The 18,523-nt window shown below is 35.2% G+C and overlaps 3 protein-coding genes across 4 annotated transcripts; 2 read left to right on the top strand and 1 right to left on the bottom strand.

The window, feature by feature from the left end:
- Positions 1 to 82: 82 nt before the first annotated feature.
- LOC105174834 (Serine/Threonine-kinase) lies at positions 83 to 1,171 on the top strand. Of its 2 annotated transcripts, none has more exons than XM_011097046.3 (3): positions 83 to 643; positions 733 to 810; positions 920 to 1,171. In XM_011097046.3, the coding sequence occupies exons 1-3, from the start codon at positions 290 to 292 to the stop codon at positions 1,046 to 1,048; spliced, it is 561 nt and encodes a 186-aa protein (XP_011095348.2). In that variant the 5' UTR covers positions 83 to 289; the 3' UTR covers positions 1,049 to 1,171. The 2 variants fall into 2 exon arrangements, with proteins under 2 accessions (XP_011095348.2, XP_011095349.2); XM_011097047.3 differs by having other exon boundaries at positions 87 to 643; positions 736 to 810.
- A 2,693-nt stretch (positions 1,172 to 3,864) lies between these two features.
- ETFALPHA (electron transfer flavoprotein alpha) lies at positions 3,865 to 7,579 on the bottom strand. Its single transcript, XM_011097045.3, has 8 exons — positions 7,420 to 7,579; positions 6,810 to 6,992; positions 6,016 to 6,227; positions 5,715 to 5,878; positions 5,374 to 5,535; positions 5,123 to 5,175; positions 4,606 to 4,746; positions 3,865 to 4,036 (listed from the first exon to the last, which is right to left on the bottom strand). Exons 1-8 carry the CDS (start codon positions 7,492 to 7,494, stop codon positions 3,959 to 3,961), a joined length of 1,068 nt encoding a protein of 355 aa, XP_011095347.1. The 5' UTR covers positions 7,495 to 7,579; the 3' UTR covers positions 3,865 to 3,958.
- A 1,857-nt stretch (positions 7,580 to 9,436) lies between these two features.
- On the top strand, positions 9,437 to 18,348 carry PDIL5-4 (PDI-like 5-4). Its single transcript, XM_011097044.3, has 15 exons — positions 9,437 to 9,673; positions 11,817 to 11,907; positions 12,083 to 12,177; positions 12,912 to 12,969; positions 14,088 to 14,272; positions 14,401 to 14,458; positions 14,609 to 14,649; positions 14,793 to 14,867; positions 15,825 to 15,881; positions 16,126 to 16,192; positions 16,399 to 16,542; positions 16,665 to 16,889; positions 17,656 to 17,805; positions 17,894 to 17,971; positions 18,092 to 18,348. The coding sequence occupies exons 1-15, from the start codon at positions 9,633 to 9,635 to the stop codon at positions 18,167 to 18,169; spliced, it is 1,443 nt and encodes a 480-aa protein (XP_011095346.1). The 5' UTR covers positions 9,437 to 9,632; the 3' UTR covers positions 18,170 to 18,348.
- Positions 18,349 to 18,523: the final 175 nt, after the last annotated feature.

Here is an 18,523-nt window from a genome sequence, read left to right as displayed (position 1 = left end):
ACTAAACCTCAAATATTCAAAAAACAAAACAGTTGGTCAATTCACCTACCCTCCTCCCATCCTCAACTTCGTTCAAATGGCCCACATTCACTAGTCCTCCAGATTCCCCCCTCAAACACACACTTATCAATCATCATGTTCATCATATATTCATATTCTTCTGTTGCCTCCCAAGTGAATAAAGATCTTCTCTCTCTCTCTCTATATATATATACATATATAGATATAGATATCTGTGCTCCATCACATAATAATTAGCTAGGCAGGTAGGTATACGCAATTATTAAGAATGGCAGAAGAAGAATGTGGTGTGGAGGGTGAGGAGAGCAGCTGGACTTTCTACATTGAGGGTTTCATGTGTGATGCTGGTTCTGACATTGATGAATCCACGGCGACCCCTTCTCTTGTTTCAGATGCTGCTTCTTCTGCTGTGGTCAAGAAGATCAATAGGAGAGCATCTCATGTGGAGATGGGGTCATTAGGGTTTTCTAATTCACCCAATAATAAGACTGCTCATCATCATCATCATCATCATTTGTGTAAGCAAAGTAGTTTCAAGAAGCAGAAGACTAAAGTCATTCCTGCACCTAACATGGATTTTGACTTAGAGGACACTGCTAGTTCTCCTGTAAATAGCCCCAAGGTCATCATCACCTCATCAATTCATATTCAATATTCATCCAAACTCTACCTCCTCATCTTTTTATATTTCTTTTCTTTATGAATCATCAGCAGGTTTCTTCTTACATGAATGATCAGTTTATGATGAACCAGAAAGGAAAGGGCAAGATTGTGGAATATGTTTCCGAGGTATATATCATGTTCTTCAACACACACACACACATGATATTCTCAGTAATTAATTATGTGACTGTTGTTCTGATCATGATGATGCGTTTATGTTGTTGTTGTTGTTCAGTTGAAAAGAAATAGTTTTGCCAAGGGTTCTGGAGGAGGAGTTTTTGCAGTTGAAAGGGATGCTCATGCTCATGCTCATGCTGCTGCTAATTACGCAGACTTCAAGAAAAGGACGACCTCTACTCCTTAATCAATTACACTCTCTCTCTCTCTCTGTTGTAATAGTTATTTTGGTGATGTCCAAAACTCTAGTGATCTTCATTCCCACATTAATATTGTATACAATCATAACCAACTTTTTTTTGCCCTAAAACCATTTTTGATTATGTCTATATTTATATATCAATCTTGGAGTTTGCTGCAGCATATATATATATATATAAGTGTGTGTGTGTGTGTGTGTGTGTTTCTTCATGATAATCATGTCTTAAATAGTCTTTCATTTGCAGAAAACAAGTTCACCAGTAGTAGTAATTAGATAATTTCAAGCAAATAATTAGTTAATGGGAAGCAGCTAAAATAATATGATCAATGCACTTTGCTACCTCAATCCATGTTGTTGCTTAATTAATTAAAAAATAAATAAGTATCATTATTAATTAGCCAAGATCATTTATAAAGCTCTAAAAGTTATTACATTTCGCTTAAACTGAGGTTAACGTATATATTAACACATAGACCACTTTCTATCAAAAAGTTGTACGTTCAATCGACTTTCTCCACTAATCAAGACAATCGAGAGTTGTGTTGGTGAATAATATTTAAATGTTCTTATAATCCATTTATTATGTCTATAATCTGTTCTGATCATAATGTTGATTAAAATTAAAAAATTATTCAATATTTTCTTAAAATTAAAATTATGGTATCAAATATATGCATATTTGTTACACTTATGTGAATTTATTTTATTATTCTTAATTATAACAACAAATTAATCAAATATTAATATGTAATTTAATTTATTAAAAAATTAATATAATCATAATCCAGATAAAGGAGTTGAGTGAATGTAAAGTAAGAAAGAGTGTATCCCCACAAATGAACTATTTGTCCCCTTCTAGTTTGTGGTGATAAACACAAAAACATCAGCATCAACATGTATACTTTTTTGGCAATTGCAGAAGAGATTACCCTGACGGAAGCGACATAGGCAGTGCTGATTTGGACAGTGGGATGTTCTATGTTTGTGTATGTGCCTACCCATCAACTGTTTACACACTTCTTCTTATTAATATATTTATATATTTACATAAAGTAAATATAAAGCATTTGACCTTTAATAATAGTAAGGTTGACATTCAAATTTTCGTGGCTGACTAATTTAAGATACAAATAGATTAAGCATATACTTAAGACTTTCTTTAAAAATATAATATTATACTTTCGACTCAAAAACCTATCGATAAATAGATATAAGAATAAAATACTTTTTTCAAATTTGTTATCATTTTAGATATCATGGCACTTGGCTTTTTTTTTTTTTTTTTTTTTGGGCACATTGGTTTCACAAACATTCTTCTCTTCTAGGTTTCAATTCTACAACATTAGATGAAGTACTTGAATAAAGCATGCATTAAAAAAGACATAAATTCAACAATGATGTTAACTTCACCTTATACATTTTAAAAGTAATAAAAGCATAAAAATCGACTATTTTTTTCATTCATCAACAACTACTTTTTAATTGCAGTGGATATAATTCAAAATGGGTGTTTTTATTTCAATTAAATCTCTTTGATTTATATATATTACATTTATTATTTTACAAGTATAAAAATATTATTAAAATATTTCAGCAATAATTTATACTGAATGGGATATAAAACTATAAATTTTATTTAAATTCTTTTACTGATGTCAATAATTTTTATTCAAATGCCAATAAAAGGGGCATAATTGTAAAAGAAAAATCCTCAAATGGGGTGCGGGTGTAATTTAGAAAAAACATAATTTTGTATATTTAGAGGGAATGTAAAATGTAATTAGCCCAATATCAAATGGTCAATATTTTTAATTATTTTTTAGGGCTCTATTAACTGATTTTAGTAAACGAAATATAAATACTGATCAAATGGAAAGGTCGAAATCCTATCCATTTGCTCATCAGTCCCGCAGGCTGTGGCGTCAGCATTAATTATTTTATGTGGATGACTATTCAATTTTCATTGAAAAATAAATGAGAGTCTGTATAGTTTATTCCCAAATTCTTTGAACTTGAGATTTTTCCTCTGAGGATATGCTAAACAAATTACTCCTTCCCAAATACTATTCAGAATAACATTTAAATACGTACCTTCTTTTGTTTATAGAAGAGAGAACATATTCTTCCTTATATATACCTCACTAAAGAAGCAAAGCCGTTGAAGATGATGTTGGTCTAATATAAAATTGCATTTTGACAACAGAAACCCAAAAAGCAGTTTCCCCAACAATAACCAAATGCACCCTTTCACAGTATCCTAAAGCCATGTTAGTTTATATGTAATGCACAACGATTGAGAAAACATATGCATGCAATGAACTTAGGACGAGTTATATGTTGGTGAACTAGTTCTACAACTTGAACCATACTAATCATATGTACAGCTCATCATCTTGAAGGCTCAACAGAAATTTATTTCCGAGGAGAGGCCTGGATGCTTATTCTTGCTCTCATGAACTACCAGCAGCCAACTAATCACATTATTCTTGTGCAACTTGATCAAGAACATATATCAGATGCTCCCATCAATATGTACCATTTCAGAAATTCTTTTTAGACTTCAGAAAATGCCGGGCAGGAGCAGGGATGTGTATAAATTTGGAATCTGACATGAACTTGACTCGTTAATTTTTATGCAGAACCTAAAATTCGGAAGGCACGCTCACCGACAGAGGCTGCTAAGAGAAACAAGTTCAAGTTAAATGAGTGGGTATATATATCCTCCCCATGGCCTGTATGTATTGCCATTGGTTTTGACAAAAAGACCAATTCAAACTGTAGAAAGTAACACAGACAAACAGTGAGGTATGCTGAGAGAGAATAACCAGCATAATGAATTATTTTTATTAAACTTTCGACTGTTTCACAATCGGTTAGCTGAAATTACACATCTATCTACTTCTTCTCGGGAAGTTTCTCTAACAGTTCTGGTATGATCTCAAAAAGGTCACCTACAAGTCCATAATCGGCAACCTGCAGTTCAGGCAATATCTTAAGTAAGTGAACATAGCATATGCAGTAGCATTATTCCATAGAGTTAGTGTCGGAATACACCTGTCATTGTAAAGAAATATTAAGGACACACAACAGACAGGATGATTATCATGAGTTTGTGCGCAGCTAGTGTCTATACATGGGAATTCTCTATCAATTAAAGGTTTAAATGCAGGCAAGAGATAAAGCATACAGTTATGGTATTCAAGAATGAAATTTCTTAAATATTCTTGATACTGAATATGAAAGCCATAGTGATATATCATTTTACAAGATTTTATGATACCATATTTTGGTCGTTCTATTTCCTTTCTTTCCTTTTCATAAATGGATCTAAATAATTTATCTTAAAGCATCTTTGTCAAATACATTGGGAAAAAAGTAAACCTTAAACCTAGAGTAGCTCTATGTAATTAGCTGTTGATCAGTGTATAAACAGCTCATTGTATAGTATTGAATTTTTTTTACTTATATGGCTGCTTGTGCTCGTGGTGGATAAGAGAGGTAAGGGAAGAAATAGAGAAAAGAGGAGACAGCTTGACCAGGACCTGGAAAATTGGGGCATCAGCATCTTTATTTACAGCAACAATGACCTTAGAATCTCTCATGCCTGCTATATGCTGAATAGCTCCAGAAACACCAAATGCCATGTATAATTCAGGAGCAACAATTTTCCCAGTCTGACCAACCTGGTAGAAGAATAAAGCTGCATCAGCTAAAACAGATTTATAAACTGATCACAAGTTTACAACCATCCAAACTGCATGGTAAAGCATTTGAGACAGTTTTCTTTTTTCAGTTTTACGCTCTCGATTGGATGGTTTACGACAGCATCAAGTTTGAGATACTACATACATTATATCTTGAAATAAAACACCACAAATTATGATGGACTCAAAGCAAAGACAATAGGGGAAAAAAGTATCAAGCTATTTTTGCAGCGACGAATTCTTAATGAAGGCTATATTGGAGCATTAGATATGAGTAAAAATGTGCAAAGATGATTACCTAAGAGTGCATTTCTGTAATAAAATTACCACAAATCCGCAAAAATTCATGCTTTACCTGAAGTTCGTTTGGAACAAATCCCGCATCAACGGCAGCACGAGTGGCTCCAACTGTAAGATATAAGGCGTTAGCAAAGTTGCAATGTAAAACAAAGTAGTTTTCAGATACACAGGAGAGATGGGGTGGAGGGTGGAGGAGGAGGCCAAAGAGTTTTAAGCCAATCTAGCAGAAAATTGGTGCATTCAATGAAATTTTTCTTGGAAGAAAGATAAGTATGCCCTACAGAAGCACAGTGACCTATATAAGACCTGCAGCGCCAAGTTTCTCAGCAAGCTTCTCTATCAGTTTGAAATTCTCAGCACTTTTTAGAGCTCGTCCTCCAGTGACCACAATTCGTGCATTTCCAAGATCTGGCCGATCTGTATCTTGCGAGGAAAGGCTTATATACTTTGATTTTCCAATTGCATCATCTGAACACAGTGAATTATTTTCATGTTCAGAGTCTCTAAAATGATAAAAATATATAATTTGGCCAAACACACCAACCACAGCAGAGTAGAAAACCAATTCACCCATTCTATTTGTTCTGCATGTTCAGGAAAAGTTGACAAAAGCGAGAATAGGCTTGTACAGAGGATATGTGACAGACCTTCACTGAGGGTTGAAAGATCAACCTTATCAACTGATGCAGCATTAGACACTGAAGGAGCTGGCGTGGCCCCCAAAGGAAATGAGGTGGACCTAATGGTCAGCATGCAAGGGGCTGAACCAGTGTATCGGACAGTACTAAGAGCATTGCCAGCATATATTGGCCTGACATATGAAAGAATTAGTAAGCAAAAGACAATCAAATATTTGCTGATAACATAAGATGTTGCTTGCTTTGTAAGAAGCAATTTGCCAATGAGCTACAAGGATAACGTCACAATAGGCAGACCACTATAAGTTACCTGACAAAAAGATTAGACCCATTGATCTCAGTGACGTCAGTGATGGGAGAAACATCCAGAATTGCTGCTGCTCGAGGTAGAATATTTTTTCCAAAAGAACCTGATCCAGCAATTATGTGAGAGTAGCTGCCCTTCTGTTGCACCACATGCACTAGTTTCGCCCATGCTTCAGCTAGAGGATATGCAAACTTGTCTGATTCAGCAAGGAGGACCTGTATAACAAACATCCGAGAAAATTATCTAAAAAGAGTAAGACAGCTTGATTTCCTAGAGAAACTGCAGATCACATGCTGCAAATGTGTTTTTTGCTCGGTGTAATTTTTCTGGGTTCCAACTCCAAACCAAGTAAAAAATAAAAATTACAATGTCTTACAAATTTGCAGCACTTGAAGTACTATTGTCTCCTAATTTGTCAGCCAAACTACTTCTCTTTCAAAAAGTAGGAGTGCCCCCTCTTTTATGCATCAAAAAAACTTTACAAGGTTAAGTTGTTGCAGGGTTCCATTTACCAGGACAAGAGCAGAATACAATTTTGTATTATATGGTTATCTATCACATGAGAAGGTACATTTTCCTAGTTTACAACACTGTATTCCCAAAAGCTTTGCTTCCATGAACTGAAACTAATGAACATCACAAATTTCTTTAAACATTTTATGATAAGCCCCTCATATCCAAAGTCCAAACTGATCATACCTCTAGCATCCAACCCTAGTAAATAGATAAAGCAAACCAAAGATAACTCTGAGCCAAGGGTAACAAAAAGAAACATCAAAAACCAATTTTGGGCATACCTGAGAAATAGAAGGATGGCATGAAGCAGCATGAGCAGCAGCTTCTTGTAAGGATGGACCTGTACCAGCAAGCAATAAAGATATTGAATTGTTCTCACCCAAACATTTAGCGGCCTCCACTGCACTCAACGATGAAGCTTTAAGAACGCCCCTCTCATGTTCAGCCAAAATCAGTGTGCTGAGCTATGTAAACACGGAAAACAATATCCATGAGATGTTTTTCCATCCGCACGCATACTAATACCACATCCATTCATGCCCAAAAATCTGTCCACTTTTTAGTTCATTCGCTCATGTGCATTCAACTCTCGTCCTCCAACAAACTAGTTATTAGCAACTAAAAAATTAAAATCATAAAAACCAAACACGCACATCCATTCGTGCTTAACTGACCAAATTAAGCCGCGAGCAACATCATCTCCAAGTAATCCGAAATAAGCATCCCACAGATTGTTAAGTGATCACATTCGACCAGCAATTCCCACTCAAATCAACCAAAAACAAAAAACAAAATGAAAAAAAAAAGAAAAAAGATGCAACATGGAACAACATCATGATTTCTGCATGTAAAACATTTTCTTTCAGGAATTAGAGAGTAAAGTTGACTTACAGATCGATAGCAAGAGACTGCACGAGTGACAAATGAACGCTTCCGAAACGCTCCGAGCAGCGAGCGAATTGCCATTTTTTCCCTGTGCTTTCACTTTTGTTGAAGTGCTGCTTGCTTGCTGCTGTTAAATTACTGGAACTCTCAAAACAAGGCGCACACTAAACGGCGTCGTCGTCATCTCAATCGGCCTAACTTTGTCCCCATGGATTGACTTGCCACGTAGGCAGTTATCACGCAGTAACGTAAGCTATATGTCGAGCATGTTGGGCCCTAATTGGGCTTAGATCAAGGTGTTATGCTCATCCTGGGCTTCCATTTGGGCTGATATATACATAAATTCATTAATTTGATGCGTTGAGTTTAATATCTCATTCGCTAGAGAAAAAAAAATATTATTAGCTACAATTTTATTTATTGTGGACTAAAATTATATTAAACAATTATTATCAATTATATTTAAATTAAAATTAATATAAATTTTTTCTTGCTCTGGCTATACTTAAAGAGAAAGTTTTAATTTACACCAAAAATTTTGACAATCTATACTATATTATATTATTAAGGGAGAATACCCTTTTTTTTTTAAAATAAAAGTGAATGAACTATTATTAATTAAAATAAATTAATTGTAATCATGTTTGTCGAGTACCAATCATTTCAATAATCATACTCTAATCAATAATATCATATAAATAAAATTTAATAAAAACCTACTATTACAGTAGAATTAACACATATTATTCAGTAAGAACTACACACACCTACTATTTAGTAGACACAACATCACGTGCATAAAATGGGGTTAGAACTCATGACCTCTAAGATCATAGGGTCTCAACTTTTATCGACTGAGTTAAGCTTCATTGACAAGAAAGGACACCTCTTTGGAGTTTCTTTCTTTTTTGATTTGCTATTTTTTATTTGTATAATTGTTTCAGCAGTTGTTTTTGTTTTTTTCCTTTTTTCTCATGTTTTTCACTTTTTTCCCCCTACAAATAACTACTCATAATTTCTATCTTTTTAATATTTTTTTAACTAAATATATAATTTGAAAATATAATAATTATATTTTAATATTTTAAATTAATTACATATAAAATTTGATGTGCCACACACTACTGAATAATTATTAATAACCCCTCACATTTAATAAATAATATAAAACTATCCTGCTATAGCTCATAAAGGTGCTGGTGGGTTTAGAGTTGTGAATGATGTAATTTTAGTAGCCCGTTTGAGTACAGATTTCTCAAGAGCTCTAATTATTTGACCTCGTATTAATTAGAGGTCAAGTGTGTTTACTAGTGTTGTTAATCAGTATTTTTACTAATTTCTTCAAGTATATTTAATAAAAGGGATATTATACTTCAATTTTATGAGTTTTAGTATAATTATCCATAAGCTTCTTGTAATTTAAGAAATTACATCTAGCGCCCATGAAATTTGCTTCCGTCTAACTAATAAGTTTCTCCGTCGATCAATATGGAGAGACTGATTTATTAGATGGAAGCAAACATTGAGAGTGCTAGATGTAATTTTTTAAAAAATTATATATAATTATATCAAATTTCAGAATAAAATAATGTAATTATCCCTTAATAAAATAAATTGATTCAATTAAAAGATAAAGAGAAAGACCGAATGCAAATAACTGTTTTACTCAGACAAAAAAGAGAAGAATTAGGACGACGACAGTAAAAGAAAAAATCTACCGAAAATCTTGTATTGATTTGATTGCTATAAATTTCTTTATTTTTTTTCATATATTTTATTTGTTCAATATTAATTTTTATTTATACAACTAGTTTAAAATTTAAAATTAATAATTGACATGAAGTGGGGCTCCACAAATCTAAGTTGACATTCCCAGGCTTTTTACGCTGCACGAGCACACACCCAATCTAATTTCTAATTTTCGGCATTAATTTCAGAATCACCTTCATTTTGACTGCTTGAGTCAGTAAATATAAATAATTAATAATTAATAATTAATAATAATCCCCCGCTTAAAACTCCTGCACACAGTCACACACTGCACACAGCTGTATGCGCTAATCCCATCGAGACGAAAGCGAATGCGTTTGCTTTCGCTTCAAAAATCTTATGCAGCTGTATATCAATCCCTCCTCGCAGATCTGCTAATTTCGATTCTCTCGGAGAGTTTTTAGGCTCCTTTTTCTTCATTTCCTCTTTGATTTGACGATTGGTTAACCATGGTTTCCACTAGTAAAATCAAATCCGTGGATTTTTACAGGTGAGGTCCTATTTCGGGTTGAGTAGTCCAGATTTTACTGCGAATTTGTTGGAAAGTTTTGTGCTCGCATTTCATAGACTTGTTGAATTACGAATCTCTAATTTAATCAGATCAATTTATGATGTGGAACTTGCTGGCAATCGATATTTTATTTTCGTAGTTTTCCTACTTTTTCTCCGTGCATTTTGACCATGACATGCTTTACTTCGAGTGTCGAAGTTATTTTTTACGTGTTGTTTGTGTGAATGATGCTGTGAAATATGTGCATCAGGGTCAAGTTTTATTTCGCGTTTATTTTTGGTTATTCGTCGGCAAAACTAGGTCAATTGCGTTTCTGCTGAGAAAATATGATTGTATTGGTGGAGCTGGTACGAGAACGAGCACAACCTTGTAACGGTGATATGCTTCGGCGCAAAGGATTATGGACAGAATATATTGATCTGAAAATGGGTAGAATATATTCAGGGCCACGAGCCAATGCAGCCAACATGCACCTTTCGTTGGTTCAGTAGTAGATCTCAACCACTGTTTTGTAACATTCAACACGTAAATTGCAGAAATAAGAACAGAAAGGGATGGGAAAGAGAAGACGAAGAAAGAGAGATGAGGGAAAGTGGGACTTAAATAATTTCATAATAATGTGTTTTTCCTTTGCCTTCACCCCCTTTCACAAGGTTTACAATGCAATTGACAAAGAAGGCAGAAATCAAAAAGTAAACCCAAAATAGGAAATGTAGTTGTCTTTTTCTTCTTTCCCAGCTGCCATTGTATACAATTTTCCCTCAACAAAAAGCTATCGGGTAGCAGCTTTAGTTCGCCAGCTATGCCCCATCCTCTCGCTCCCCGTGTCCAGTTTTCGCTCTCTTCTCAGCATTAAACTCAGAGGCGAAATCCCCAAATTCACCCGTAAATTGATCTTGCCCCATTCCCTCCAAAACGACGTCAGTCGCAGCTAAAATCCCCAATTCCTTCCCCATTTCAATTAAGCCCTCGATTGGACGCCCCAGATTGATTGTGCTGATCGAAAGGTTACTTCCTAAAGTCGCATTCTGTTAGAAAGTGCGACATGTTTGTTCTTGTGTTTTGAGTAACAATTCTTGTATATTCTGCCAAGGCCCTGGGTTCTATCTAGAATGCCATATTCTGATCTTGTTGCTGTCCGCAATTTTATCTGTTGCAGCTTGTCAGCTTTATGAATGTGTTCATAGTGCTGCCGCTTCGTCTTCTTCGCCCGGAACATTCGTGTGAATTCTTATCCTTTTCATCATCAATTCCTGGGATATTTTGTCCTTGACTGCATTAGTAACGTCTAGAGCTGGTGGACCCTACTTAAAAATAATTTTCAATACTTAAGACAAATGGCTTCATGAGATATTCACATCAGTTCTAAGTACATCTGTGTAAACTGATAGCTTTCTCTCTGATGCGTTGTACTTTTGGTGGCATTGAGGTGAGTCTGTAGTGATGAAGGGCGTTGGGTTGGCCACTCACATGATAGTTAGTATTTTATATTTCCATGTCGGTCGGCTTACTGGTTATCCTTCCTTGTAGGAAATTTGACTATCTTGGTTGCTTTGTCCGAGTAGGATCAACATTTACCACCCTAGCTTTTTGTAAGATCAACTGTGATGTGCTATCAATTGGAGCAACAATGAGATTAGTAGGATATAATGCATCTTCTGCATAAGATCACAGTTGTTAGATTGTTGGACTGGATGCATTTAAAGTGGAAGTCAATTTGGGGAACTTAGAGGTGTAAGCTTGTAAGTTATGATTGAGAAGATTACTTGTCCAGTCATGATTGTAATTTTGAGCTAATGGAGGCTCATATAAGCTGAAAAACTTTGGTAATCTAGTTAAATCTTACTTATTCTTAAGGAGGACATGAAAATGAAAGCATGGGAATTAAGTTTCACGAGAATTTCTTTTTTTTTTTCCTTTATATTTGAAAGAATTATGTTAGACAGAGGTTTGATTAAAGGAGGACAGGCCCCTAATACTACTAGATTCAACAATAAAGACTTTGATTGTAATAGCACAAAGCCTTGGTGCTCTGAATTTACTATGTAAGTAAGATACAGTAAAATGGGTTGTTCTGGCATATTGGACTTAAAACTCGTTATTTTTATTGTCTTCTTTGCAGGAAAATTCCTAGAGACTTGACTGAGGCATCGTTATCAGGTGCTGGGTTGTCAATTCTAGCGGCCTTTTTCATGATCTTTTTGTTTGGAATGGTAGGAATTACTCCTCATTGGCCAATGTTTAATGTTTTTTCATGCAGCAAACTTAGAAAAGGAATAGTATTTTTTGGTCTGTATTTTTTCAGCACATATACCATGCTTATCCTGGTATTCTTGCCATATTAAGCAATCTATTATACTTGCCTTATGATTGTGCTGTCATATGTAGGAGCTGAATGATTATTTGAGAGTGAGCACCTCTACATCAATTGTCGTTGACAAGAGTTCTGATGGGGACTTTTTACGGATTGATTTCAATATAAGGTAGAATTTCACATTGTAAATATTGCTTATGACTTCTTCCTCTTTTAGCATGCATGAGAACTCTCTTGGCGGCTAGTCTAAAGACTGCAGGCGTTCTTCAGCAAAGTGGAGACTGTATTCAGGGTCATTCCACAAATGTTTTTCCTCTAATTTATTATTTGTTATTTATTTGAGCTTTACAAGAAAAATACACGTGTTTGCCACTAATCTCTGCACAACTGTTCTTTTTCTTCTGTATCTTCAATGCAAATTATATAGATCTCTCATCGTCTAATCTCTAGTGTCCTTCCCTTGTGATAGTTCATGTGTTTTTGAAACCATATATTTCTATGATAGTTGCCGAAGATATCTCAGAAAATGCGGCCTTCTACCTCTGCCCCTTCCCATGATTTATTCATGTCCTATATCTTCCGGTTGTGCTTGATATTTCCTGTTGTAGTCTTAGACATGAGCAGAGAATGTTCCCCACCAAATGATATTCCATAAGTTTCTGTCTGTTGAGCATCACAATATCAATAGAAATGGTGGATCGACCGCTTTTAATCATTAGATCACAGTATCTGTTAAGCTTTCTGTCATTGGATTACATAGTTCTAAAAGTTCTAAGGATCCATTTTTGAACCTTCTCTCATCTGCGTACTTTATATTATCTTTTATAATTAATTTCTGCAATTGGCTTCTACATTTCCATTTTCCTTTACATTCTGCTGATTACTTCTTCTATTCTCTTGTAGCTTTCCAGCATTGTCTTGTGAATTTGCATCTATTGATGTCAGCGATGTCCTGGGAACAGTAAGTTTCATTCATCGATTTCTGTCTATGGTTTTCCATCTACGCTTTCAGTATCTTTGGTCATATTTATTGGTTTGATATTGATCTATGAATAATGCTTGCAGTGATCTGTTTGTCATTTTAGCACTCCATTTGTTTTCCTTCACTGATTTTAAAAATGAATGACGGGTAATTGGCTACCAGTTCATGAATATAATCTTTGACTAAAGTTTGTATAAGACGGACTCGAGGATTGCGTCATGTGTTGGGAGTAGCAATTTTTTCTTTACTCTGCAGCAGATTGATAAAGTCCTAGGTTTGATATTCCAATCAATGACATGAAGAAACTTTTATGTTGGTCAAGTTTTTATTGACTGTTTCCAATATTGTTATGAGTGAATGTCTTAATTAAAGTATTGGACACAGCCAATTTAAGATTTTCACCATAAATATTGGAAGAGTTTTGGAGGGTGAAAAACTGTTATGTAATGGAAGTTTTCCCCCCTTTACCAGTGTATCTTTGTGGCTCTAAGATTGCTTGTTTGCATGTTCCATTTATGTTATGAAAATCATGTATGTCTTGAGGGCTTGTAGGTGTCTGTCTAATATGATGCTTATTAAGTGAGTGGCAGAGTCTATCTTTTAATAGGGTGTAAAGTGGTTTGGCATGGAAAGGTAAGTTGTTTCCTGGAGCGGTTAAGAAGACAGATTCTTATTCATGGAATCATGGGGGAGGGGGTGCACAAGGTGTATCTTTCATTACCTGTACCTTATTTCATTTATGGGGTATGATTTGGTATGCTGATGAAGCAGGAGTATTCAGTTACTAGGCTAGGTACTTCATAAGTTGTTACGTGCAGTTAACTAGTGATCTTGACAACTAGGTTGTTCGCATGGCAGGAACAGAAAATCAGGATAGATTATATGTTTTGATTATGTAAGAAACACCATAGCTGCTTTGATTTGTCTAACTTATCTGTTTTACTGTCTGCTCACTTGTTTTAATTTAAAAACATAAAAGAATCCAATACGCAGCTCATTTGTTTAAAAGGCTTCTCTGGTTTCATACTCTAATTAATCCTTTTGCTCGTAATACAGTCGGTCTGTTATTTACTGAACTGTTTTCCACTTTTCCTCAGAATAGGTTGAATATAACTAAGACTATCCGCAAGTATTCAATAGATTCAAAATTAAATCCTACTGGCTCTGAGTTTCGGTCAGGACCAATTGCTAAAGCCATAAAGCACGATGAGGAAGCTGATGAAGAATATGGAGAAGGTTCTGTTACTCTCAATGCACGCAATTTTGATAGAATTACGCACCAGTGAGTATATTGTAACATATTTTCAACTTTACTTCTCATCCCTGTTTGTTATCTTTTGAATTATATGTGCAAGTGTGGTATTCCTAATTCATAGCTGCCTCACGTATTGTATAATATTTCTTTCACAGGCATGCTATTTTGGTAGTAAACTTTTATGCACCATGGTGCTATTGGAGCAATCGCCTGGTATTCTGAAACTCTTTATTTGTTGGCTTGCCTTATTTTCTATTCTCAATGCCAATCCAATGATTGAACTTTTCACTCTGGCAATCAATGAAAATCTGATGGATGGGTCTAATCATTTAACACTTCCGTCACCCTTCTTTTTCTTTTCAGAAACCTTCATGGGAGAAAGCAGCCAAAATTATAAGAGAAAGGTCAGTCCCTTATGCTATGCATGCATTTGGTTAATGAAATAGACAATATTAATAAAATTATACTTTATGCTGAGATGGAATCACTAGCATTGTTATGATAATACTCCCTATCAAAACTCATTGTTAGCGTTTGTGCCTTTTAGATATGACCCAGAAATTGATGGACGTATTCTTATGGGCAAGGTTGATTGCACTGAAGAAGTTGACTTGTGCAGAAGGTACTTTCTACATAATGGTTTTGTTAGCTTAATAGACTGTTTTCACCTTAATAATTGGAGGTTATGTTATCATATTTGGCTACTGAACATCCCTATCTATAGGTATGCAGTTTGTTCATCCTCATTTTCTATTGTGATTTGTTCATATACTAGAATTGTTGTTTCCATATACGTCACGAGAGGAGGATATTTCTGTAGGAAACTTTTATATATTCTTTTTCGATCCATTGCTTTATGCATCTAGGGTTCTGTTGTTAGATACTGTTTGGTGATTGATGGATCTTCAAGTAATTGTGTGGAATGTCCACAAGTGGAAGTGGCCCAAGAATTCCGAAAATGTGATTGTAGAACTCAGGAAAGTTTCTGAATAAGAAGTGAACTAAAAAACTGTTATTGGCATACTCCAATTTATATGTAACTAATATTTAGGCTAACGATAGAATATGATAGTACTGCACTTAGATCTATTCAGGAAAACATGTGCTGTGTGTTTATTGAGAAACCCATGGCCATATCCATTCATGGATGCTTCTTCTTCTTTGGATCAAGGGATATTTTGGAAGTTTGCATCCATTATTAGGTTCATCTGTATGTATATTGATATCTTTCTCGATATTATGTTTATATTTAGTTAGGTAAATCTAATGTACAGGTCTAATACCATTCTATTTATTTTTGGTGAATGATTTCAGCCAGATCTTAATCCTACCTGACAATCATAAGTACATTAGTCTTTTGACTTCAATGAGAGAGTTGACATCTTGGCTTGGCACACCCGTTGCAATTTCTAGGCTTCTAGATTCACTTTCTATGGGGTTCCAGTTCAATTTTGATGATCCCAAGTTCTAGATGCCTTTCTTGAACTGTTGTATCTGTGGTTATATTCCTAGTATTGCTCTTCTTGCTTTTTGCTCACTTTATCTTTTCTTCTATTAATTCTCTTCTACAAATGTGCAGGAATCATATACAAGGATATCCATCCATCCGCATCTTCCGCAAAGGAAGTGATGTAAGGTAGTAATCATTTTGTCTAGTTTATTCCTTCTCAGGTGCTTCAGAATTCCTTTTGAGTATGTTTGTATTTGTGTACAAGTTGCAATAATGCCTTAATTTGATATTTAGTCTGAGCCATAACCTTACTATTTTATTCATAATATTGTTAAATCATTCTGCATGTTTCCTCCAGAATCAGCTTGTTGGTCATTTAAATTTCTGATTTTCAATTAACTACGTGTTTCCCCCTCTTCTTGGGACACAGGGAGGATCATGGTCACCATGATCATGAGTCATATTATGGCGACCGAGATACTGATAGCCTAGTGAAGGTTAGGATCCAATTTCAGCTGGTGCTATTTGCATGGAAAATTGCAAAATCAGAAAATGTTGTGGATTGGAACTGTATTTTGCATCTCCAATTGTTTTCCTTGCTTAATTCTCAGGATGTCACAAGATATTGTGATTTGTCTTGAATGTAAATGGTGATTCAATAGCATCCTTCTATAAGAAATTGAATGAAGTCTGATCCTTGCAGACGATGGAGGAATTGGTTGCACCTATTTCTTTGCAGTCACAAAGTGCTTCAGGTAGTCCCCCCGCAGATATGAAAGATGATTCAAAAAGACCTGCACCTTTAGCAGGTGGGTGTAGAATTGAGGGTTTTGTGCGTGTTAAGAAGGTAAGAAAACATGGAGGTGGGCTATGATTTAGAACTTATCTACATATATACATGCACTCACAAAGGGACATGCATTCCTAGTTAAGTAAATATGTAATCTTTAATTGCTCTGTATTATGCAGGTTCCGGGGAATCTCATCATATCTGCTCGTTCAGCTTCCCATTCTTTTGATGCTACTCAGATGAACATGTCACATGTTATTTCCCATTTTTCTTTCGGTAAAAAGATTACTCCACGGGTAATGAGTGACATGAAAAGGCTGCTACCACATCTTGGTGGTAGCCATGACCGCTTGAATGGCTTGTCATACATCAGTAATCCCAGTGATTCCAATGCAAATGTCACTGTAAGTTCCTCCATTATTACTTGCATCATTTTGTCTCCTTGCAAAACTTGTTCATGTTCATTGTTCTTTCTGTTGCAGCATGCCTCTTGACTATTGTGGTTTTGATGGCCTTATATTACCAAGGGTCAAATGCAGACACCCCCAATAAATTTCTATTTGCGCAGAAGAAACCCTGACTTTTGTAAACCATTTCTCTATTACCCTTGATTCCAATTTCGAGGAATATTGCACTGGAGTTTTTGACAAAATTTAGGTTATGGGCATGTTGGCCCTTAACCTTACAAAATTTGCATGTAGCCACCTAAACTCCGGTTGCTCTGCATCCATATAGTTAAATATGCAAATGACCCCTGTTCCTTTTTAAGATAAGTGACTTGTAGTCACCTGCAAGAGGCTCCCATGTAAAGAAATTACCACCTATTCAGCAGAAGCAAGTAACATTTTGTTTTGCATTAGGAAATTTGGAGAATGACAGTGTCGCTACCAAGTTATATCTTTACCATTGAACTCAGGGTCTATAATGACCTATCAACTTTGCGATGCCACCCATGAATTTTGTCCTTCCCTTTTCCTTCATTCAACTATTTTCTCCCTTTGCTATGAAAATTTGACATCCAGTATTCACGCGTTTTCAGTATGGATATCTTGTCTGGTAGCAGACAAAAAGAAAGGCATATGCATAGCCTTACTGTGTCTTTTTGAATTATTTGGCGCGTCATTATGAAGGATCTATTGAACAAATTCACTAACATTGCCTCATTTGCAGATTGAGCATTATCTTCAAGTTGTGAAAACTGAGGTGATGACAAGATCTTATAAACTAGTTGAGGAGTATGAGTACACTGCCCACAGTAGTTTGATTCACAGTCTTGATATCCCTGTTGCGAAATTCCATTTTGAGCTGTCACCAATGCAGGTATTCAGCTGCTTTACAAAATCTACTCATTAATGATGTATAATACCATTGCACATTGTTTTACCTTACCATTTTCTTCTCATATCAGGTCTTAATAACTGAAAACTCGAAGTCCTTTTCGCACTTCATTACAAATGTCTGTGCTATTATTGGAGGCGTTTTCACGGTTGGTTTTCAGTTTTTCCTTTTACACCTCCCTGTGATATGCCCTTTTTCTTTTCCCATTGTCCCCACTGTCCTTTTCTATTATTTCTCTAGCACTGACTTCATTTTCTATATTCTTCAGGTTGCTGGGATCTTGGATTCAATTCTGCACAACACTATTAGGCTGGTGAAAAAGGTTGAACTAGGGAAGAACTTTTGATTGATAGTGAAATTAGTGAACATGTAAAGAAGAATCAACTCTGTATACGCACGCCCTTTAGTCGGGATGCTCAGATAAATTAAATTGATTACAGTGTAGCTTGTTTCAAAATTTTGATGACGACCGAACCTTGTAAGTTTCGATGTACTTGTGGAAATGCCTTGAAAGACCTTTCTTTCCTTTGTGCGTTCTACCAGTTGTGATCCTTTTTTGGTTGTTCCCTTCTTGTGATAGTGTCAGTTGATAAACAAAAAACTGCTGGCTGCCTGCTCTAGTAGAACCATAGTAATTGAATTTCTAAGGCTCTTAAAACTTGGAAATTTGCCTTTGTTCGGAAGTAAGATAAAAAGTGAA

The sequence above is a fragment of the Sesamum indicum genome, linkage group LG12 (genome assembly GCF_026168435.1).
Source record: "Sesamum indicum cultivar Baizhima isolate 11 linkage group LG12, ASM2616843v1, whole genome shotgun sequence".
Classification (NCBI taxonomy): Eukaryota; Viridiplantae; Streptophyta; class Magnoliopsida; order Lamiales; family Pedaliaceae; genus Sesamum; species Sesamum indicum.
The sequence above is the reverse complement of the archived record's forward strand: the minus strand, read 5'-3'. Positions and strand labels throughout refer to the sequence as shown.